We start from the raw sequence: 24,917 nt of genomic DNA on the forward strand, positions 1-24,917 counted from the left end.
GACTTTAAGCTTAGCTACGAGCAGATTATTGTGGGTCTGCTCGGGACTCGTAGTAAGGCAACAGTGCAGGGAGAATTCCAGCATCAGGATTTCAATAAAGTGGGCATGGCAACGGTGGGATTCATCCAGATTAATTTGCATCACAGCAAGGGCGCTTCAGTCATTCTAGCATGGCCGTGGTGCATACTGCAGATATCGTTTTGATGCAGGAGCTCTAGGTCTACTAGGGGCTGCATCAGGGGCATTGCGGCAGACATTTTAAAACTTTCAATCCGGAGCCCAACCGCAGGGCCGCAATTACGGTCAAGGAATTGGAAGCGCAGTTCGTGCCGGAGTTCCGTTCCAGGAATGTTGCGGCGATCGTGGTGGATTTGTAGGTTTAACACGGGTAAAACTAGGAAGGTAATGATGAGCTCAGCGTACTTCCCGCATGAGGAGGGAAGTTTACTTCCGTCAAGATCTGTGATTAAGCTGGAGGAATGCCAGGATAAGGGGTTTCCGCTGATTGTGGGATGCGACGCTAATGCGCACCACACGATTTGGGGAAGCACCAATACCAACGATCGGGGCAAAAGATTTCTAGAATATTTGGCGGCCATTGACCTGGAGATCCTGAATAGGAGTAATAAACTAACATTTCAGAATGTGCTTAGACGTAAGATATTTGACCTCACCCTGCTCTAGGAATTTGGTTACGGAGGTTGTCGGGTGGCTGATCTCATCTGAGCCCATCCTCTTTGACCACAGGCAGATTGTCTTTAAGCTCGCCAATGTAAGGACTGAAGCAATCTATAGAAGAAATTCGAGAAAGACGGATTGGATCTCATTTCGAGGGGATCTCTGCACTAGTCTGTATGGCTTTCCTAAGAGGCATGGGACCGGTGTCAAAGTGGAGTTCTGCGCGGACCATCTACAAAGGGATTTAGTAAGCAGCTTGGAGAAGAAATCAGTCCAGCGAAAGCGGTTCGCTCTAATAAGAAAGTCTCTTGGTGGAGACCGGAACTGTAGAGGCTCAGGAAAGGAGCTCGGCCTGTCTGGAACAGAACTAGGAACACGGATCGCCCGCTTGACGGGGGTCTTTATAGGAAGACCCAGAAAACCTATATATAAACCTATAGAGATTCTATAGTAGCCGTAAAAAAAAGAGCTGGAGGAGGTTTTATGAGTCTATGGAAAAGGTTTCGGAGACCTCTAAGCTCTGTAGAATTCTGGCAAAAAACTCGGACTTAAATCTACAGGCAATACGCCTCCCGAACGGGGACGTGGATTCCGGAGAACGATATCTGGCTCATCTTCTGGAGATCAATTTTCCAGGCTTCAGGAGAGGACCTGAAGTTGACTTAGACGGGTGGACTGCGGAGCCCAGATTAAGGGCTTGGATGTGACTGGAATTTGCGGCCAGCATTGTAAAATCCGAGAGGATGAAGTGGGCCGTCAAAATCTTTAAACCATTTAAGTTTGCTGGACCAAATGGAATTTTTCCGGTGCTTCTACAAGAAGGGCTCGAGCAGATTAGTGAGCCGCTTACCCTGAGAGTCTGGGATATACCCCAAAATATGGAGGCTGGCGAGAGTAATATTTATACTCAAAGTCGGCAGGACCTGCTGAAACTCTGCTAAGAATTTCAAACTGATCATCTTAACCTCATTTCTTCTGAAAACGTTGGAGAAGACGGTCAAGGTCTATTTGAGGGATATTGTTCTTGGGCGGCACCCGCTGCACGAAAACCAATATAAGATAGGTTTCTCTACGGAAACGGCGTTTCCATTCTCTAGTCTTCCAAATTGAGAAAGATCTCATGAAGGAAGGCTACGCAGTAGGGACAATTTTGGATATAGAGGGTGCCTTTAACAAAATATCTCACGAGGTAGTTTGCAGGAAAGCAACGCTGCGGGGCGTCCCAGACAGGCTGGTCCAGTGGATCAGAGGTCCGACAGTCCCTTGACCCCCAGCAGTTGGATGATATTGTCGGCAACTCATTCCCGGGGAACCCGTCCGAACCCTCGGGCGGTGGGGCATTTTGGCCTCCACCGGCGCCCGTGGCTGTTTCCCCGGGATGGGCCTACGAGCTGAGAATTACGGGAGAGGAGTTGGAGAGGATCCTCGAAAGGCTGCGGAGCACCAAAGCCTCCGGGCCTGACGGGGTTCACCGAAGGATATGGGCATTGTCCTCTGATGAGTTCGCGGGAGCCCTGGCAAGGCACTTTTCCGCGTTTTTGAAGAGAGGGGTAATTCGCCGGCGGTGAAAGAGGGCCAATTTAGTCCTGCTTCCTAAGGCCGGGAAAGACCCCATACAGGCCGATCTGCCCGTTGGACGAGGCGGGTAAGATGCTTGAACGCATCATTGCCAACCGCCTCATCCTAAAGGAGGTAGGATCCGATTTGAGTAAGTCTCAATATGGATTTTGCGAGGGAATTTCCATCGTGGACGTAATCTTGCGCCTACGGTCCCTCGCGGAAGGCCACAGTGCGGAGGGCAGGGTGACGTTGGCGGTATCGCTAAATATCGCCAACGCGTTCAATACCCTGCCCTGAGGATGTATTCGGGACGCCCTGGAACACTTCGGGGTCCCCGGTCAATCGGGACCGTGGTCAATCTTGACCGTGGTCAATCGGGACCGTGGTCAATCTTGACCGTAGTCAATCGGGACCGTGGTCAATCGAGACCGTGGTCAATTGAGACCGTGGTCAATCGGGACCGTGGTCAATCACGACCGTGGTCAATATCAATGTGGTCAATCGGGACTGTGGTCAATATTAACGTGGTCAATCACGACCGTGATCAATCGGGACTGTGGTCAATCGGGACCGTGGTCAGTCGGGACGGTGATCAATTGGGATCGTGTTTAATTGCAACGTGGTCAATATTAACGTGGCTATTCATAATGTGGTCATTTTCAACGTGGTTAATCGGGATCGTGGTCAAATGTGGGTGCTACTCCTAGGAGGAAACGGCCTCTGGATAGACGGCACCTGGGAGTTCAGGAAGCATTTTGATTGCCTGTTCCCCAAAGTGACCAGGGCCTCCGCAGCGTTTGGTAGTCTATTGCCCAACTTCGGGGGCCCGGGAGGCGTCGTCAGGCCATGGGGGATCGCCGCATCAAGAATACGTTCAGGTGCATCCAGCGACCTATGACCCTGAGGGCGGCGCGTGCCTATCGTACCGTCTCACACTGAGCGGCCACGGTCCTGGCCTCCCCCCTTGGGAGCTAGTTGCGCGTTCGCATGCTGAAATGTGTGCGTCAGCTCCTGGGGGAAGATACCATCATTACGGCCGGGACCAAATACCAATTAAGATGCCAGGTCCAACAGCTCCTCCTGGTGAGGTGGCGACGCCACGTGGGCCGGAGGACCGTTGAGGCCATTGCTCTCCTGCTGTCGGAATGGACAGAGGGGAGCAAGAGTTTCTCCTTCAGGATGACGCAGGTGTTCACCGGATATGGTTGTTTCGGTGAGTACCTGCACAAGATCGGGAAAGAGGGCACCACCTCTTGCCACCATTGCGAGGAAGAGAGGGACACGGCGTAGCACACGCTGGACAGTTGTCCAACGTAAGAGGGCGATCGCTGTGCCCTGACAGCTATAGTGGGGTTTGACCTTTCCTTCCGGGCAGAAGTTGCTGCCATGCTGGAAGGAGAGGTCAAATAGAAGGCGGTGGTCTCCTTCTGAAACGGTCATGTCTCGGAAGGAGGCCGCGGAGAGAGTGAGGGAGAGGAAATGTTTTAATGACTATTCCCCCGGTAGTTAAAGCCAGGAGCGAGTCCCACATAACCCCGCCTCAAACCCAACGAGGTGAGGTATGCGTAAAAGCATTTCCCCTCTGTCACCAAAAAGGGGTATGCTGCGACGACGAGTTATAACGACGCTCGGCGCTGTTGGTATCGACAGCTGGGTGGATCGAGAGTGCCAGTTAGGCGGTTCTCTTCACTTCTATGATACTTAATAGTCGATGGGCTACTCAGCAAATTTAATGATAAGGGTCTCTTTGCGCAGGGATACGCGGATGATTTGGCGATTGTTGTGCGAGGACCCTTCCTGGACACGCTTCTAGAGATCACTCAGAGTGTTCTCGGAATAGTAGAGAAGTAGTGTGGCAGCTTTGAGATTAACTCTCTGTTAATCATCGAAAAACGGAACTGGTCATATTCATTTGCAGATACGAGCTGGGTGCTGTGATGGGGACCCATCTTGGGAGGTATCAGGCTGACACTGGTCAAGTTGGTGAATTATCTTGGAGTCATCTTGGATATTAGTTAACTGATTTCTATTCTATTTCTATCCACGTGAAGTAAGATTTCACATGGGTTTACAATTTTCCACACAAAGCGAGGTTCAACGCAAATCTATGTGTCTAGTTTTTTGATAGTGGAACCCCCACCCCCGCAGGCAGGGCGGAACATACTGCCTCTACGCATATATTTTTGGGTGTACTTCCGAATGACTCCTGTTACGTCCCGGCGAATTCCGGCTGCGAGAAAGGGAATGCAGAGCTCGAAAATTTTCGCGGGACACGATCGCGAATTTCGGGTCAAATGAACCGCGTGGTTCTTCCCGGGGATACCTGCGATCAAGGTTATTCGCGACGGATACGCGGAAAAAGGGGATGAGGGGGTGTCTCAACGAAGACGGTGCATTTAAATAAACATTAAACACGAACAGAGGAAGCGTCAGAAAAAAGCTAAGCTACTCCCGGTAGATAGGGTGAGTCAAAAGGGAAATCGGGATGCAGGCAAAAAAAAAGGTGAGTCATAAAAGTGAAACTCTTCGAGGAACAAAGGATGGGTCACGAAGTGAAATCGGTCCTCACAAAAAAAAGGGTAAGTCGTAAAAGTGAAACTCTTCGAGGTACAAAGGTTGGGTCACGAAGAGAAATCGGTCCTCACAAAAAAAGGGTGAGTCATAAAAGTGAAACTCTTCGAGGAACAAAGGATGGGTCACGAAGAGAAATCGGTCCTCACAAAAAAAAGGGTAAGTCGTAAAAGTGAAACTCTTCGAGGTACAAAGGTTGGGTCACGAAGAGAAATCGGTCCTCACAAAAAAAAGGGTAAGTCGTAAAAGTGAAACTCTTCGAGGAAAACAGAATTCCTGAGATATCTCGGAGTATTTTGAATTCAATTCTATGTTTAAAAATGTTTCGTATTTAATATGTTGTATCTACGTATTTTAGCTTAAGCAAGAACCCGAATCCGATACATATATATATGTATATATATTTATATTAAGGAGGCTACCCAGAGAACTTCATACGTCGAGTCAACGGAATAAATACAGAAACTATAGAATTATTTCTGGGTCGAATTCTATGTTCCTTCCCTAAACCGAATATAAAGCGAAGTATAAATTCGGCGATAATAGCGGGCGCGTAAGTATAATTTCCTACCTTGTGATGCTCGGCTCTTCTTCGATGTTGGTTGATGTTGCATGGAGGAAACGGGGTTTCTGCCCTGGCTTACGGATGTCTGGCCTTCCTTGGGTCCTTGTCGTTAATTTCGCGGGGTGGAACTGCTGGACGCTCTATAGTTATCGGGGTTAACTTGGCTGGCCACTCGATAACAGTTATGCACTTGGTAACGCGTTGCGCGATCGCGAGAGTCGCGGTATGGTGATTCACAAACAACTTTTCGTATTCTGGGTCACAATAAGATTCTACTCCGAAATACTGTGAATTATTAGAATCCGCGGGTTGTAGCGTTAATTCGCGGAGAAGTTTGCGCGCGCGATTCTTTACTCCACCTCGTCTGGTTTTAGGCATTTGATAAGTTGTTAAAATAACTACTGGCTTTAATCATAATGATGTGTAATACCAGAGGACACGGCGTGCGGCGGTCCGCACAGCAGTATCTTGTGTTTTATTCTGATTTGCAATAGCAGCGTGCGGTGGTCCGCACTGCTAGTATCGTATATCAGCGTAAGTGTGTGCGTGTGTGTGTGGTTGAATAGAGCCAGATACAGATGAATATTAATAAAAACGATTAACCAGACGATTGAGAGTAGAGAAATGAATTTAGGATGTGTATCACTTACTCACAGAATCACGAGAATTAATACAAGAACACGTTGGATCCAGAGATAGGATAAATAATAAAAATAAAAAATTGATTCACTTATAACACAATTATATTTTATACTTATACACTGTAGTATTAAATTGATTTAGAATATGTATTATAATTAGATGTAATATAAGATTATTTAGAATTAAACTAAATATTAAAACTAGAATTAGAAGTTGGATTTAGAAATAGAGTTGGATTTAAATTTAAAGTCGAAGGTTGATTGAGTTCGCGAGGGAGCTCGGTTGCTCCATCGGAGACGCGGAAGAGACTTGTTGCTCGGTCGGAGGCGCGGGAGAGACTGTTGCTCTATCGGAGGCGCGGGAGAGCCATGTTGCTCGATCGGTGGCGCGGGAGAGACTGTTGCTCTATCGGAGGCGCGGGAGAGCCATGTTGCTCGATCGGTGGCGCGGGAGAGACTGTTGCTCTATCGGAGGCGCGGGAGAGCCATGTTGCTCGGTCTGCGGCGCGGGAGAGACTGTTGCTCTATTGGAGGCGCGGGAGAGCCATGTTGCTCGATCGGTGGCGCGGGAGAGACTGTTGCTCTATCGGAGGCGCGGGAGAGCCATGTTGCTCGATCGGTGGCGCGGGAGAGACTGGCTGAGTTGGAGCGCGCACTGAGCTCCTTCGTTTCGGCGGCTCGGCCGCTGCCGAGAGTAGGGATGTGTAGTGGTGGGACGCGCAGTGGTGGGAAGAGCTAACGATGCGCCACGCTTCGGCGCTCGAGGAAATCAGGTGTCATGGCGTGTCTTTGGCGCGCTATTCAAATTGCGCTTGCTGGACTTTGATTATTTATAAGAGAGAGGAAAAAAAAAGGATAATAAAATTAGAATTTTTGACAAGACGTGACACTCCTGCTCCCGACTGACCTGAAATTTTACATATGAATTCTATTCAATGCGAGAAATAAATCGCGCGTAGTCCCAACTTCAGGAAATGAAAAAAAACATTTATGAGCCTTTATCGACTAAAATCGATTCTATATGATATAAACAACATATATAATATATAATATATATAATATATGTGATAATTCTCTATTCAATGTGGGAAATCTGAAGCATTGGACGATGAGGCTAGAGACATATAAAGTCTACCTCCTGCCACTTGTCCCGTAGGAGGAGGGAACTCACTGCATCCACGCATATATATTTTAATGCAAAGCGAGATTACGCATGGGTTTACAACTTTCCACACGAAGCGAGATTTCACATAGGTTATTAACTTTCACATAAGTTACTAACTTTCCACGCGAAGCAAGATTTCACATGGGTTTATAACTTTCCACGTAAATCTATTTCTGATTTAAAACTAAAATTTGATTTGGGTTTGTTTATATTTTAGAGGATATATATGTTATACATATTAACAGCACTTATCAACTAAACTCAACCCTAGTGTTTAATTGATAAGTGCTGTTTTACATTTTTTTTTATTTCCCGAAGTTAGGACCACGTGCGATTTATTTCTTGCATTAAATAGAATTTATGTGTAAAATTATACCTCAATCGGGAGCGGAAATCATTCGGAAGTAAATCCATATTTTTCAATGCAAAGTGAGGTTCCACATAAATTTACTTTTTACGTGAAGCGATGTTGGGTTTACAACTTTTCATGCAGCAAAATTCTAATCTCAAATCTATGTATTGATAAGTTTTATATGAACTTTTTTTATTTCTGAAAGTTGAGGTCACCCGCAATTTATTTCTTACATCGAAAACAACTAGGCCTATGTCCGATTGCAACAGTATGTGTCCAATCGGAACTGTTTGTCTGATTAGATCGGTGTCCTATCGAAATTGTGTCCGATTGAACCAGTGTCCGATCGGATCTGTGTCCAATTGGGAAATATTATCGTGTCTGATCTGTATAATATGTACAATTGGGGCTCACTCTGTCGCGCTACCTGAACCTGGTACGCGCATGTCGAGTCGAGAACACAGTACAACCGCGAAGACATGTAGATGTGATAAGATACCGGTCTGGTATCATGACCCTGTCGAACCATTGGTAATCCTTGTACGGTCTGTATTCGCCTATCTTTTTGGACATCAGGTGCAATGAGCTGGCTCATTGGCTGGATTCACTCTGAAGATGGTCGGCATATGCCTTGCTCGAGCAAATGACCAATCTCTGCCTTGGCTATCCTAAGTTTTTTTGGTGCTAGCCTTCTGGCTCGTTCTGCCACAGGAGGGCCATGTGTTTCGACGTGATGCAGCATTTCACGTCCTCTTTCCTCGTTGTTGGTCTCGTGATATCGATAAACTCCCGCAGAAGCTCACGATGTTCGTGGTCTATGTTCATTGTTAAGAGTGCCGGTGCTGCAACCTTGCTCACTTTTCTGGGAGTGGTAAAACGAATTATCATTCAAATTTATGGCGCAGATCGAGGTTGATAGTTCGAGTGGCCGAATGTCCGTATTGCGGTTTTATTCGCGCATATAACACAAACCTTGTCGGGTACCTTGTCTACATTGCTTTTGCACCTGACACGTCTGCGCCGGTGTCAACAAGAAACTGTGTACCACCAGCCCTATCAGTGATGGTGAGGCGATTCTGTTGTTCGACATTGTCACTCTATACCCTTACTGGCGACAATCGCTGGCATATTCCGGTTTCTGCACAAACTCGCATGGCGGTGTGCAGTTCCTCGCTTCATGAGTGAATCTGCGGAATGATAGAAGCAAATCCGATCCTTGTTTTTTCTCCTGGTTGATGTGTGCGTTCTAGACCAGGATTGTGTGTCACCGCTGTGGTGTTTTGCTATGTGAACGATTGTGCCTGTCATCAGTGTTCATTTCCTCGATAATTCGTCTCAATTCCGCAACTTCCATTATCAACGCGTCTCTGCCTTTTTCGTCTTGCAAAAGGTACGAGAGCCGTTTCTCGGTCATTTCTTTTCCGATTGCTGAGACGTGCGATCCCTTCTGTGTCACGCAATCCGCTTGCATCGCCAGTTTGCTAAAATCCGTAGTGTGGTTACACGCGAGAATGTCTTGCACGTTTTCAGGTAACCGGTCGAGAAACAGCTCACGTAACATTCGCGTGTCTGAAGGCTCACTTGCAAGATTTCTCTTTCGAGACAGTAAGTTGGATAGCTTGTTGTCGAGGCTCAATCCTCGCAGGAGTCTCCTTACATCGTCCTTGGCAGAATCATAGCAAGCGTTAAGAACCCTTGTTTTCAAGATCTCGTACTTTTCCTCGCGTGGAAACCGCATGATCAGATCTCTAGGCTCATGGCGAGTTTCTTGAACATTTTGTCGTCGCTGGTTATTCGTTCCAGCTCGAAAGTCATTTCTATGCGCGAACCAACATCGCGGGTCCGTTCTCGAGAACGGTGGCAAGAGCGAAATTGCATCAGCCGAGGCTCATTTTGCGTGGTCTCCGCACCAGTCGTGGCCGTTCGGCGTCTCCGTTACTTCCCGTTGACATATTCCTCGGCAGCGTGGAATACGATGAACATGAACGCATTATGTATTATTGGCAAAATATTCTTGCTTGTTCGTACACTCGCGGAGCGGGAACGTAGCTACTGGCGTAATGATGGATATTGCCGCGAAAACAAAGGACGTGACCGTTCCTTTTGTATTCATGTCGGATTAATGTAGGGATCGCTGCTACTAGAAATGCAAACTGATTGTTTGACAAGGAGAGATTATCATTCTGTTTTTGTCTCTCTTGCACTTTGTACGTGTAACATTCGTGTATAAACACTGATACATCACACGCATAACTATGTCATATCATTAGAATCGGCTATCGCACTACATTTGTTTTTGTGTAATACGATAAAAGAAAGCGATAGTTTCTAATAAGTCTAATAAGTCTTGTAATAATCATATCGTCTATAATATTTTTTATTGTAAAAGTAAATGTAAAACAATTTTAAAAATAATATGTATTATATTATTTATTATATATTTTTTTCTAAATTGATTACTGTTATTACAACGTTATAAAAATAGGATAAAATATGAAATAAAAAAATATTTATATTAAAAATGAATAAAATATAATACAAATGAATAAAAATTAACTTTTATTTAAAAAATAATATAAAAAAATAGTCGCGGCTATAAGCGAACATCGTTTTATAGAATCTACAGCGCTGCCTCGTCGTGTAGAAGAGCAATGATGAAGGGCTTAATGCTCGTGCAGGTACATTTAATAACATACTAAACGAGAAGAAAGAAATGACTTGCGCTCAATAATTTTGAAGTACATTTGTACATTTTTCTTAATATTTTTATTTATATTTTCATTTATATTTTTATTTTTTAATAAAAATTTATTATAATGTTTTTTCCTCTCCCCCTCCTCAATTTTGTCCTTTCTTTTGTCTTGCCCTTCTTCCTTCTTTCTTTCTTGTTCTAAAAGGATAAGATCTATTTCGTTGACCCCAGTTTGGTGATGGTGGCAGTAGCGATGATGGCAGTGGCAATGATGGTAATGATGACGATTTTGATGAGGGTGGCGATGGTAGTGGTGGTTGTGGTGGTGGTGGTGGTAGTGGCGGCGGTGGCAATGGTGACAAAGACAGCTATTGCTATAGCCGCTTCTCGCGACGGCATTGACGATAATACCGTCTTCGTTTATTTTGTAACGACCGTCGTTACTAAGACCTTGCGAACTGTCTACCCCGCAAAAGAGGCCGGCGCTTGGCGTCCCATAAATTTTTCATATCCGCGCCGCTGCGGGACGGCGAATCCATCGTGCGGGCTGCCGCTGGGCAACGCGATTCCCCACTAAGGCAGTGCGAGCCTAAATAAGGGGAGCCGGCCGGGTATATAAGCCGACACGCCACAGCTTGCGGTACCATTCCTGGTCCCGATCCTCAGAACGCTCGAAGCCTCAGAGCTCTCTGAGTCTCCAACCGATCCTTATACCTCCTAACCTGGTCTAGGGGACGAGTGCTCTCGTCTTCGGCTGAGTGCTCTCGGCGTTCAATCCTGTCGGTGCAAGAGAGTGCTCTCCCTTATACCAATCACCTATGGTCCGGAGGACGAGAGCTCCCGCACCCTGTCAAGTGCTCTCGACGACCGGCTCTGTCCGTGACGAAGAGTGCTCTCTTCATCGCTTCCTTGTGATACCGTTGACTTTGACCACGTGACAACCTCCCGGTGATCCGCGACCGAGCCTTTAGACTCTATCTATTGTACATATCGCGTCCGCGTCTTTTGTATATATCACGCCTAGTTAGTAAAACTGTCTCGTGACGCCAGGAACAGCATCACTCCAGCGCCTTTGCGACTTATCCTTCTCAGGATAAGTCGCACGCCGGCTGGCTATTAGTCCTTTTCAGGATAGGCCGCTGAGCAGTGCGAATCCTCGATACCGGACGTCACGTCCTGGCACGATTTTGCTTTATCGCATTACATATCCGGACCTGATTGGACAACCCCGGCGCTATTATTGCGATTAACCGATCCGATTCCATTAATACTAACCGATTTCGTTTCTTTCATTTGAACTCCCCGACTCTATTGTTAAGGGCCGATCCCCGTCTTCTCCAATTGTATTCGCAAGTTGTCACCATTTCTGTTTATTGGCTAATTTTGTTGTACCATATATTCACGCAAATAAATCTTTATTTGTTGATCAAATCGAGTATGTAATTTGCGAGCCCAAGTCTCTTCCTTCTCCCGAATCCTGGAACCGACGAGCCGATCCGTGGCGTCGGGAAAGGCAGTTCGTTACATGGCGCCCGAACAGGGACCTGACTGTTGTAGACTCCGCTCGCAGGTCGTACCTTGATCCATGTTGTCTTGGATTTACGACTTAAGTAAGGTTCAAATAACCGCGCAATTAACTGATCGCGGTCTTGACTTTGCCGGAACCCTAGACGTGTTACGCCAAAGGCTGCGGGACCACATTGTCGGGCCGAGATGGCTACGAAGGAAATACCGAAGGTCGGCGAGGACCGATTTACCGTTAGCACTACGCCTGTAGACGCGTTAGAACCTCCAGAAGGGAGCCCTTCCAAGGCGCTCAATCAGATTAGAAAATGGGGATGCCATTTTGATGGCAAAGACCCCTTTCCTCGAACGACTAAAGGAGTTGAGCACGTCATTTGAAATAGAGAAAAGATACCTATTGTTGGCTACCCGAGCTCCTAAGAGGGGACGCTCTGCTGTGGTATCGGAACGGCCGGGGCGACTGGGCTACCTGGGCAGATTTTTGCCGGGATTTCAGTGCTCATTACTTATCACGCGGCTATCAACTGCGAATGCGGCAGGAGATCCATGGCCGCCAGAAATCCGGAGAGACGTTCGATAAGTACGCCACATCTGTGCTTACGATGATGCGGCGCGCCAGGGGAGTACTCTATCCAAGAGAAGATATATCAGTTATATATTAATGCGGACCCGGAGATCCAGCTACACATCCGTTACGAAGACGTTGTGAGCGTGAGCGACCTCTGCAGTTGTGCCGCTGTTTTTGAAGACATATATCAAAGGCGGAATCATGGTCGTCGGTCAATACGACGACTCTGGCAGCCGCCACTTACGATCGCGACACTTGCTGACGCTGCAAACAACGCGGGCACACGCGCCTCGAGTGTAAATGACCTGTCAGGAAATTCTGCTCTCGCTGTGGGAAAGACGGGGTGTTGATACGAGACTGCTACTCGCCGTCGGGAAACGGCGAACGGATCGGAAACGAGCCGGCCACCGACCGACCCGCCGCTTCGAGTTAATTTATACTCCCCGGCCACACATACAGATACACGCTTTGGGGCGGACCTTCTGGGCTTTACTTGATTCGGGGTCCGAGGCGTCTTTTGTTAATACCGACACGGCTGAGATAGCCAGGAGAGTTGGTCGATCGCCTCGATCGACCGACGGACACATTCGCCTTGCCAACGGCATTCGAACACCGGTCACTGAAATCACTGAAATTGAAATTACTGTTTACTATTAGGAGGCGTGCCGTGAAACACATCTTCCAGGTCCTGCCGGATCTCGGCAGCCCAGTTCTCATCGGCACCGATCTGTGAGCCGAGTTACAGATGCCACCGCCATCTCGTACCGCCGTATCAAGTAAACGGAACCAAACGGCCACCATAGAAGGCGATATATACCAGGGGATCAGTTTCCGATCACTGGAAGAAGACCAGAAGCTTCGGAAATTTTTACGCAACGAACTGCGAAAGTTCGACATAGTGCGCGTGCCGACCAATCGGATTACGCACCAGATCCGATTGAAATCGGGGAGCCCGATTAAGCAGAGGTATCGGCCGCAGAATCCCGCGATGCAGGCAGTGATCAACGCCGAGGTGGACCGTATGCTCGAAGCCAGAGTAATTGAGCCGTCCGCAAGTGCGTGGAGCTCCCCAGTGGTGTTGGCCAAAAAGAAAGACGACACATACCGGTTCTGCATAAATAGCCGAAAGCTAAACCAGTAGCGAGATTCTCTAACATCTTAGCGACGAGTGTCGCTATTGTTAACCGTTCTTATCGACAATTTTTGTTGAGCGCTATTCTGTACCGAGCAGTTATCGACATTTCTTGTCAAGTCAAGTCGTTAAGTTCCGAAAATTGTCGCAACGTTAACGACGGTTTTGGAGGTCTCGCTATCCACTTAGCGATATTCGATAACTTGTCAGTGAGGACACATTTATGTAATACATACATCAAATATAATTGTGTGAAGTTAAAATATTTTAAATTAATAAACCGGATTAAAGATTCCAATAAGTAAGTATATTATTTTGCAGATAAATATACTTATCTATAAGTTTTTTAATAATTGACTCATTTTATATTCATTTAATAATAGAAATCATAGAAAAATTAATCATAGTTAGATTAGGTTAATTTCACCTCTCATAAAACAAATAACATTTTTGTAATGGTTTATAATACAACTTGTTTATATAAAAATGATTATGCATATAAATCATGCAATGAAAATATAAAGAAAGAAAAATTATTTAAGTATCACTGTATGTAGGTTACATTGCTGCAGGCTGATGGAATAGAGAGATCATTCCAATATCAGTAAAACAGTGTAATATTAGACAAGTGATATGAAATTGTTCTTTTTCTCTTTAAATTCGCACTAATGACTTACAGATAACAGAATTAAATAACATAAATAAATAAATTATTTTCAGAATGACTGATGCTTATCTTGCCGCACACATATTGGATCTTGAGAATCGTATTCAACGCCTCGAGCGAAGAGCAGATCGACAGATATTACGAGAAATAGAAGAACCATTTGATTTGACTGATGTTGAATTCAGGGAATTATACCGTTTAACTCCTGAATTGGCATCTGATCTCATTGATGTACTTGCACCTCATTTGATGCACACAAGAATTACTGGGCTGTCTGTAGAGAAACAAGTATATAATGTCCTTTTACTTAATATTAACACTAATTAACACTAACAATAAGTCATATTCATGGTTGGCTTATTTCTAATATATGTGTCACCAAGGTACTGTCTGCAATAAGCTTATACGCAACTGGATGCTATCAACGTTCAGTAGGTGAACACTGGGGTATTTCGATGAGTCAATCATCAATCAGCAGATGCGTTCATCGAATTACAGATGTGATAAATGAAAATATTTTTCGTCAATGGGTGCAATTTCCCATCACTCTGGAAACAATACGGATTGCAAGAAAGCAGTTTCAGAATGCTCGTCAACCATTTGAAGGAGCCATCGAAGCAATAGATTGCACCCACGTAGCGATCCTTGCTCCTAGGGAACATGAAGAAGCCTACATAAATCACAATGGATATCATTCATTAAATGTGCAAATGATTCTGATCGCAATTATTTATCAATTTATCGAGCTATAATTATTATATTATCATGTTCATTATTTTAGATATGCTACCCAAATCTCAAGATCCTGAACGTAAATGCTCGATTTCCTGGAGCCAGACATGACGCTTATATTTGAAGTGCTTCTGATGCGCGTGGTGTTATGGAACGCGTATATCATGATCGCGAAAGAAGAACGTATCTCATTGATATGTTCTTTTTTATTATATTACTACAGTATTTGTTGCACTTTTTAGATATATTTTTTACAGGTGCTTTAGGATATCCATTAGAACCCTGGCTGTTAACTCCTTTGCCTCATGAGCCTGAAGGAACTCCACGATTCTTGTATAACGAGGCATTATGCAGTGCAAGAAATTGCGTGCAACGATTGTTTGGAGTACTTAAAAGCACATGGAGATGCTTTTCCAAGCACAGGGTCTTACAGTACGAACTTGGCTTTGCAGGAAGAATCGTTAATGCGTGTGCAGTTCTACACAATATGCGCATTACTGGCGGTATACTTGACGATCCGTTTGAAGACTACGCAAACGGAGATGTACCCAACATTCATATCGATGATGATGATGATGATGATAATGTGCGACCACTTGCGGAAATATGACTGGTGCATGTTTCTATGAAGAAATTCTGTGATGAAATGACATTGGGACAGCTATAACAATTGATGGGTACTGCAATGTTTTATCGGCACAGAAATATGATTTCGAGAGAATCATGAGACCGATGCAGTACATATAGCGGCCAATGCGTCTTTCGTTCGTTCCGTTATCGGCATTGACCCGATTACACCGATTACGCGCAGTATTTATATAGGACACGGGCCCAGCGTTGTGGGCCACCGCGGAATACAATGCATTTTTCCGAGATTTTTACGAGCACTTACTTTGTAAGTGCACGAGGCACGAACAATCTTGTTCCGAGCTTCATTCAACACACACGAAATAAAATCTTAGTCCAAACGATCTCCAAGCGTAATCATTCACCTTTATCCCCACAGTGACACAGGTAAGAAACATTTATGTGGATATTGAAATATTCAAAAATAGATTCTTCAGTAAGAAGCCTAAATACTGAGAGAGTTACTTAGTTTCAACTTATTTTTATAGCGATCGTCAGGCCCTGAAAATGGCAAAACGAATAAAAGTTTCTACATATTTGAAAAATGCAACCAGCATACCTCTAGAATGTTCAGATGTAGAAAGTGATGAATTATATGATAGCGACGGCGGAGAGACAAACTGATCCACAAGGCAGTGACGATAACAGTGCTATTATCGAGAGTAGTGATGAGGAAATTCCTGATAAAGACAATATAGATCAGTCAAGCGACAGTGATTGCGAAAATATTCCAAACAAACGTACGAGACAATGCATGCGATTCCCTTCCAGTTCTGAAGACAAAGGTGGAAGTAACATACCAAATCAGCAAACTAAAATTGCTTCAGACGGAACTATTTGGAAAAGAATTGAAGAAGGAAGTGTTGCTGGTAGATTACCAGTTCAGAGTGTTTTCAAAGATGTACACGGGCCAACAGCACATGCTAAAAGAAACATTATGAAGGGGAATCTAAGTAGTGCGTTCCTATTACTGATTGACAACCATATTTTGGAACATGTACGAATTAACAGAGTTAGAAGCCTCTCGAGTTTTGGGGAAAAACTGGACACTTACGCAAGCAAAATTGAAGGCGTTTCTTGCAATATTGTACGCACGTGGGGCGTACGAAGGAAATACTTTGAGGCTTCAATATTTGTGGAACAAGTAGGGACTATCATTTTTTTCCAGCACTATGAGTAGACGTGATTTTACTGAGATTCTGTGATACATTCGTTTCGAAAAAAGAAATCAGAGGAGTCAACGTTTGCAAACAGACAAATTCGCTTTAGTCTCAGCAGTTTGGGACAAATTTATTGAAAACAGTCAAAATTGCTTCAAACCGAGAGCTTGTATTACCGTGGATGAGCAACTCTTTCCAACGAAGGCCAGATGCAGATTTACCCAGTATATGCCAAACAAACCCAATAAATTTGGCATAAAATTTTGGCTGGCGTCTGATGTACAGACGAAATATGTGGTAAGTGGCTTTCCGTATTTAGGAAAAGACGAGGCTCGAAATGCATCAACTCCCCTAAGCGAATTTGTCGTAATGAAACTTCTTGAACCGTATACCATGAAGGGTAGAACTGTAACAACCGATAATTTTTTTACAAGTATTCCTTTGGCGTTAAAATTAAGATCTAAAAATACTTCGTTGCTTGGAACAATACGCGCAAACAAGAGGGAACTGCCGAAAACTTGCAAACTGAAAAAAGACAGCATGGCTCGTTTCTCAACGTTGTTGTACCAATCCAATGGATGCACACTTACCGTTTACAAGAGCAAACCAAATAAAAAAGTACTTATACTAAGTACAAAACATAAACACGTCAAAATTGATAAAACTGCTAAGAAATTACCTGAAACTGTATCGTTTTATAATAGAACTAAATTTGGCGTCGATGTCACTGATCAAATGGCACGAAAATATACCGTGAAATCAGGTTCCAGAAGGTGGCCATTTCAAGTCTTTTTCAATATTTTAGATTTAGCCGGAATAAATTGCTGGATATTGTACAAAAATACAACAGGAGAAAATATCTCACGGAAAGACTTTCTGTTTCGATTAGCAAAAGAACTTGCTTCAGAATATTAGACTTCAAGGGAAAAACCACACAAAGCTGATATACCAACTACAAGTGGCACGGTTCCTGTACGTAAATGGTGTCAAATAGGATATTGCAATAACAATAAGACTACAAATATTTGCAATACATGCAAAAAAAGTGTATGCGGGAAGAGTACACACAGCAACATCTACATATGTAGAAATTGTGACCGACAAACTGTAAACAATTAAGCGTGTTTTGTTATTTGACAATGTCTATAAATCCATTTATCTATGACAATTAATATTGTTCAACTTTTTTTGTCATTTTTTAAGAGTGAATAAAGACTGGAAGCCTCAATAAGCATTTTTTCTTATACACCAGTCATTCTGACTGGTTTTGGTAGAAATAGGTATATTTAAATAGCTGGTAAATCTAGTGTTAAATCTGCAGCTAGCTCTGCCCATTTTTTTGCGTTACTTCTTTTCCATGTAATGTGTTGAATCTTCCTTCAGCGAGACCTTTGTTTAAATAAAAAAAATCCAACATTTTGCTATATTGCAATAATGTTGTTCGGGAACTTCGTGCTATAACTTTCTTGCTATAAAAGTATAAAATAATTATTTTATGTATTTCTTGTGGAAAAATACTATTGTATTAGTGAAAAAAATATTAAGATGAATAGTGTACAATATTTGAATAGTTTTCCAATTATTTCCAATCGTTTCTTCGCAGTCAAATAGTATCTTTCCATGAAGGATATGTTGTCGTTTTTATTTTCTATATAAAACATATTTTGAATAAACATTTACTTTGTTCCATCTTGTACCATGTTCTGTCTCTCTTGAACAAAAATATTAACAAAAAAAGTATTAATTAACTTTTCGAGCGATGTCTTCTTCTGTATGGCTAATTAGACTTCTGTTTTTCAAGCGGAATTACAGCCATAAACTTAGCTGAATAAAGACATCATTGCAGCTTCATTTTCGTCTGCGATCGTAAATTCTGTTAAAAGTAACTAGATTTTTACTGGCGAAAAACTGCAACGTTGTCAGATTTACTGAATTGTTTCGGTACGCTGAGTAACGAATTTTGCTCGATAGATATCGTTAAGGCTAAGTTACAGAATCACGCCGCATCGATATCGTCGACATCGGTCGCGCAAGCGACAAAAATTGATAACTAGCGATAGCGATAATCGTCGCTAAGATGTTAGAGAATCCCGCTACAGGTCTCGGAAAAGGACGCATATCCTCTGCCGCACATAATCGCCACCCTCGACAAGTTGCGAGGAGCTCGATGAGAAGCCTTCACTTGCGCACAGTACAATTGGATACGTTGCAATTGCACGCTGTGTTATTAGACGCGCATCGTTCGATTGGACACATTTCATTTGCGCACAGTTCGTTTGGATACATTTCATTTGCGCACTGCTCAATTGGACACCGTTGCTTTTGCGCAAAAGAAATGTGCGCAAAAGAACTGTGTGCAAACGAACTGTAACAAATATTTATTTACCAAATGAAGTTAATAATAAATGTCAAAAAATTTCAAAATTATACATGCATACATGCGTGTGTATGTATTTTAATTTATATAAAAACATGTGTTGTGTCCAAAAACAACGTGTCCAATTAAACGGTGCGCAAATGAAATGTGTCCAAACGAATTGTACGCAATTGAAATGTGCCCAATTGTACTGTGCGCAAGTAAGCCGCGCCTGTCTACATTAGACCTGAATGAAGGCTATTGGCCTTCTACCACTGACCTAAGTACCGCTTGATCTAGGTCACCGCTTTTACCATACTGGGCAGGAGACTTACAATTTCGAGTCATGCCGTTCGGACTCCATTCCGCCCCAGACATTTTTCAGCAGCTACTAGATAGTATACTGGGACCGGAGTTAGAACACGTGTTGGTATACTTAGACGACATTATCATCATCAGCCGGACGATCGAAGACCACCTCACACACTTAACAGAAGTGTTCCGCCGCTTACGGGAAGCCCGACTTCGTCTGAATATTCAGAAGTGCCACTTCTGCCAAGACCGGTTAAAATACCTCGGGCATCTCGTGGACCGTGAGGGCATTCGAACCGATCTTGAGAAGGTCAGCGCCATCACCAGCTGGCCTGCGCATACGAACGTTCGCTAAGTACGCCAATTGGTGGGCATGGCATCGAGGTACCGACGTTTTGTACCGATTTGTACAGATTTCTCGGCAGTTGCTGCCCCATTGACGCGCCTGAGCCGAAAAGGCGCCCAGTTCACTTGGTCGACGGAGGAGGAAAGATCGTTCCGACTACTAAAAGCAGCATTAACTACCGCGTTCATATTAGTCTGCCTCGATTTCAATAAGCCGTTCGTCCTGCAGACCGACGCCAATTCGTACGGTTTGGGTGCCGTCCTTACTCAGGAATTTCCTGAGGGAGAACGCATGATTGCGTATGCCAGCCGGACGCTGAATAACGTGGAACGAAATTACAGCATCACAGAGCTGGAATGTCTCGCCGCCGTCTGGGGAATTCGACGGGTGAGAGACTAGCTCGAGGGCTACCGATTCACGATCATCACGGATCTCCAATTTCTCTGGTGGCTGCAACAAATCGAGAACCCCACCGGTCGTCCTCGGCGATGGTTATTTGAGTTCCAGCAATTCGACTTCGACATACAGTATCGAAAGCTCTAAACAAGGTAGCGGATGCTCTATCCCCACAACCAGAGGTTTGTGCCGTCCAGGGAGGGAGGCAGTGCGCTTGGTACAATCGAGTCCGCCGAACTTTGAAGACTCGCCCCCACCGATTTCCCGGACTACCGGATACAGGAAGAAAAGCTATTCCGTCATGTCTTGCACAGCCTGGACTTCCAAGCCATCCCCGCCGAAGACTAGTGGAAGATTTGTGCCCCTACCCCGCAGAGACTTGATATACTTCGCCAGTTACACGATAACCCAACGGCTGGACATCTAGGCGTCGCAAAGACAATCGCTCGCGTAGCCCGCGTTTATTATTGGCCGGGGATGTTTAGGGATATCTTTCGATACGTCCGCACTTGCAAGAGTTGTATAGCGCATAAAGCCTCTCAATAGCGTCCCGCCGGTAAATTCCGCGCGACACACCTGTCGCCCTGTGACAAGTCGCGATCGATTTGGTCGGGCCGCTACCATGTTCGACCCAGAGAAATGCGTGACTCCTAACCTTGCAGGACCGCTTCTCCAAGAGGGTGGAGATCGTCTCTTTGAAGCGCGCCACAGCCGCGACCCGCGAATTCACGAGACGCGTCATATACCGACACGGGTGTCTCGACCTCGTAATTTCCGACAATGGACCCAGCTTATGTCGCGTCAAATTGAAAGCGCCCTTCGGTCGTTCAGGGTCAAACACCAAACCTCTCCAGCATACACTCTCCAATGTAACCTCGTCGAGCGCGCTAACCCAAACGTTGAAAACAATGATCTCCCAGTACGTGGGAAAGAGACACCGCCGGTGAGATGAATACATCTCTCAACTCCAGTTCGCGTATAATACCGCAAGGCAAGAAGCCACCGGATACATCCCAGCGTTTCTCGTCCATGGACGAAAGTTGCGGATTCCCCATCCCAAGGACCGACCTGATGCGGAGCTTGCCGTTACACCGGAAGGCGTTCAATGCGCTTTGGAGGATGCTCACAAAGTTGTTTGCATCAATCTGGCCTGTGCGTTCCAACGCCAACAACACTACGATCTACGCAGACGCGATTGGCGTCCAAGATAGACGACCGCGTGTGGAAATGGGACCGCTCTCTAACAAGGCCCAAGGCTTCAATGCCAAACTCGCGCCCAAGTACAGGGCTGGTCGGGCCTATGATCGTGAAACGAATTATCTCACCGGTCATAATAGACCTGAAAGACGAGCGAAAACGATGGCATCGACAGGTGCACGTACAAGACGTGAAGTCGGCACCACAAACCGTCGACGATCTACCAGAAGAAGGTCTACATCCTTGGCACCGAACATTACGCCCTGGCACGATTTTGCTTTATCGCATTACATATACGGACTTGATTAGACAATCCCGGCGCTATCGTTGCGATTAGCCGATTCCGTTAGTACTGGCCGATTTCGTTTCTTTCGTTTGAGCTCCCAGATTCTATCGTTACAGGCCGATCTCCGTCTTCTTCAATTATATTTGCGAGTTCTGTCATCATTTCTGTTTATTGGCCGATTCTGTTGTATCATTTATTCATTCAAATATATTGTTTATTTGTTGGCCAAATCGAGTGTGTAATTTGCGAGCCCGAGTCTCTTCCTTCTCCCGAATCCTAGAATCGACGAGCCGATCCGTCGCGTCGGCAAAGGTACTTTGTAACAATTTTAAGAATTCTATAAAAAAATTAATTTTAGTGATTTAAAATAACGAAAACTATATAATATATTTATGTAGTCTCATTCTCTCCATCTCCCTCTTTCTCTCTCTCTCTCTCATATAATTATTATAACACAATTATAAAGAAATATATATATATATATATATATATATATATATATATATATATACATATATATATATATATATATATATATATATATATATATATATTATATATATATATATATATATATATATATATATATATATATATATATATATATATTGACGACGTCTATACGATGGTGTTGAGTCTGGAGGGCGTCGATTTGGGAGCGGCGCACTTGGACACAGTACAATTGAACACTGTGCAAATGGACACGTTACAAATGGACACGAGATTTTGCACACGATTCAATTAGGCACAGTGCATTTGGACACAGTAATTTTGGACACAGTAGCATTTGGACACGTAGGAAAATATGCATCGTTTACTTGGACACCGCTCAATTGGACACTGTTCATTTGGACATCGTTCGTTTGGACACCGTTCATTTGCCCACCGTTCATTTGGACACCGTTCATTTGACACATACAATGTAGCATGTACTTTGTAAGTTAAGGGATTCAACATGCCTCCGGGGTGGATGCGGGAGGGAGGCCATAGGTTCCCGTGTGTATGTGTGTGCATACGAACGGTGTCTAAATAAACGGTGGACAAATGAACTGTTTTGGGCAGCCGGCAATTCCATCCCGTGTCGGCACCGCAGCACGCGACCTCTTGGCCGCATTGACGCCGCGGAGCACTCCGGGGGAGGCGATGGGGTTGGTGCGGACACCAACCCCGCAACGTGGGTCCCCGCCTCCCCGGATGACCCCACGCCAACCACCATCTACGGCGTGGCTCCGGGGATCACAGCAACAACAACACCACCGCTGGTGCCCGCGGCGTCGGGATCCGCCACCTTAACCACCTGCACGGTGACGACATCAACATGCGCCGGAGCGAGCGGGCAGACACCGTCCAAGTTAGGGGCGGAGGCGGGGAGCATCCCCGAGGCCCGCGGCGTGTGGCCGCTCCGCGCGATCGGCCCTCCGGTGGCCAGCCTACCCCTGCGGCTGCTGCAAGGCAACGCAGGCGGGAACGCTTGGCTGTCCGTGATGGGCTGGTGGCGCGGGCGGAAACCGTCGCCTCGATTGCGGACTTGGAGGAGTTGGCGGCCTTGGTCGCTAACTACTTCGGGGAGGATGCACCGGATGTGACTCGCGGGGGTGCTCCCGGCGTCCGTGATCGCCCGGATCGGTCGCGTGGGGCGCGAGCGCGTCGGGGTGCGGGGGGAGTGCCGGCGCGAGACGGCGACAGTCGGGGGCCGGTACCGGCCGGTCCCCAGGAGTCGGGAGAAGGACGCGGGGGTTGGGTACGCGAAGCCACGCGTCTCCAGGCGTTGTACAGGGCGAACCGTCGCAGGGCAGTCCGAGAAGTGCTGCAGGGGCCCGCTGAATCGTGCCAATTGCCGAAACAGCGGATCCAGGCATACTTCGAAGGGCTGTATAGCGGCGGCGAACTCCTGGGCACGCCGGACGTTGAGGTGGAGCGGACTCAACCGCCGGCCGAGGGCGAGGGGTTCGAATACCTGCTCGATCCCTTCACGGAGTTAGAGGTGGACCGTCGGCTCCGGCGTATGACAAATTCTGCGCCGGGGCCCGACGGTGTCACTTACCATGATCTCCGTGGAGCGGATCCGGGTGTTCGGCTCCTCACCGCGTTCTACAACGTATGCCTTCGGCACGAGACAGTTCCAGCGTCCTGGAAGACCTCCAACACCATATTGGTGTTTAAGAAAGGGGACCGCGATAATATCGAGAACTGGCGCCCTCTCGCGCTGGGGGACACGATCCCCAAACTTTTCGCGGCGCTCGTTGCCGATCGTATGACCGACTGGGCGATCACATATAACATTCTTAGTCCGGCCCAGAAGGGATTCTTGCGGGACGAAGGGTGCTATGAGCACAACTTTGTCCTGCAGGAGATCCTAACTGAAGCGCGGAGGACAAGACGGCAGGCGGTCGTCGCGTGGCTGGACCTATCCTATGCGTTTGGATCGGTCCCGCACGCGGTGATCCGCCGCGCTCTCGTTCGCTCCGGGGTACCGGGGGGCATCGTCAATATATGGCAATCCATGTATGACGGATGCACCACACGGGTTCGCGCCGCCGACGGACTCACTGCCCCAATCCCTGTTCGCTCGGGGGTTCGGCAAGGTTGTCCGCTGAGCCCGATAGTATTTGACCTCGCTATCGACTCGGTACTGCGTGCAGTTACCGATGTTGATGCGGGGTACGATCTATTGGGCTCGCGCGTCAGTATCCTGGCGTATGCGGACGACATTGCACTCGTTGCCGATACGCCTGAGGGAATGCAGCGGCTTCTGGCTGCTGCAGAGGAGGGAGCATCGTCGGTGGGATTGCGGTTCAACCCCGCTAAATGTGCCACCCTGCACATCGGTGCAAGTGGTCTACCTCCCTCCCAAGCGGGGGGGTTGTGGGCTGCTTCCGCTTGCTGACCTCGCGGATGTCCTGTCCGTCGCGCACGCCTACCGTATGCTTACGGCTGGCGACGAGACGGTCAGGACACTCGCGTGGGCGTCTCTTCGGAGGGTTGTAGCCAGGCGCATAGGTAGTCCTCCGACCAACGAGGATCTCGCGGCCTTCCTCTCCGGTTCGCAGGAGGGGAGACTGCGGGATGGGGGAACGCTCCCTGTGGTCGAGGGCCCGGAATGCCGCGCGGAAGCAGTCTGAAAGGTTGTCCCTTCGGTGGGTATGGTGTGCGGCGACCGAGGGGCTCATTGTCGAGTGCCGAGGGCCCAGGGGCGATACGGTTAGGGTCCCACCTGGTGCTCGTAACCAGGTGGTGACTCGTCTGCGCTCAGCGGTGGCGGCATTTTACGCGGGCACGCTTTTGCGTAAGCCAGACCAGGGGAAGGTGTTTGAGGTGTCGTCGCGGGCGGGTGTGAGCAATCACTATGTCCGCGGCGGCAGCTTTACCCGCTTCGCCGACTGGCGCTTT

General features: G+C 46.4%; 2 protein-coding genes across 2 annotated transcripts; both read left to right on the forward strand.

The window, feature by feature from the left end:
• Positions 1-13,061: 13,061 nt before the first annotated feature.
• On the forward strand, positions 13,062-15,457 carry LOC126852455 (putative nuclease HARBI1). The gene is given in 5 exon segments (XM_050597295.1): positions 13,062-13,371; positions 13,548-13,653; positions 14,169-14,403; positions 14,499-14,835; positions 14,904-15,457. Coding segments are annotated over 5 exon segments (1,542 nt in total).
• A 603-nt stretch (positions 15,458-16,060) lies between these two features.
• LOC126852456 (piggyBac transposable element-derived protein 4-like) lies at positions 16,061-17,549 on the forward strand. Its single transcript, XM_050597296.1, has 3 exons — positions 16,061-16,430; positions 16,486-16,618; positions 16,700-17,549. Exons 1-3 carry the CDS (start codon positions 16,061-16,063, stop codon positions 17,547-17,549), a joined length of 1,353 nt encoding a protein of 450 aa, XP_050453253.1.
• The last annotated feature ends 7,368 nt before the right edge of the window (positions 17,550-24,917 follow it).

This window comes from Cataglyphis hispanica, chromosome 10 (assembly GCF_021464435.1).
Source record: "Cataglyphis hispanica isolate Lineage 1 chromosome 10, ULB_Chis1_1.0, whole genome shotgun sequence".
In the NCBI taxonomy this organism is placed as follows: domain Eukaryota; kingdom Metazoa; phylum Arthropoda; class Insecta; order Hymenoptera; family Formicidae; genus Cataglyphis; species Cataglyphis hispanica.

Excerpts from the sequence above, each read along its gene's own strand:
- LOC126852456 (XM_050597296.1), top strand. The coding sequence starts at position 16,061 with ATGAATTATATGATAGCGACGGCGGAGAGACAAACTGATCCACAAGGC. Across the intron at positions 16,431-16,485 it reads TATGAAGGGGAATCTAAGTA|AGTTAGAAGCCTCTCGAGTT; the intron begins GTGCGTTCCTAT and ends ACGAATTAACAG. Across the intron at positions 16,619-16,699 it reads CTTCAATATTTGTGGAACAA|AAATCAGAGGAGTCAACGTT; the intron begins GTAGGGACTATC and ends TTTCGAAAAAAG.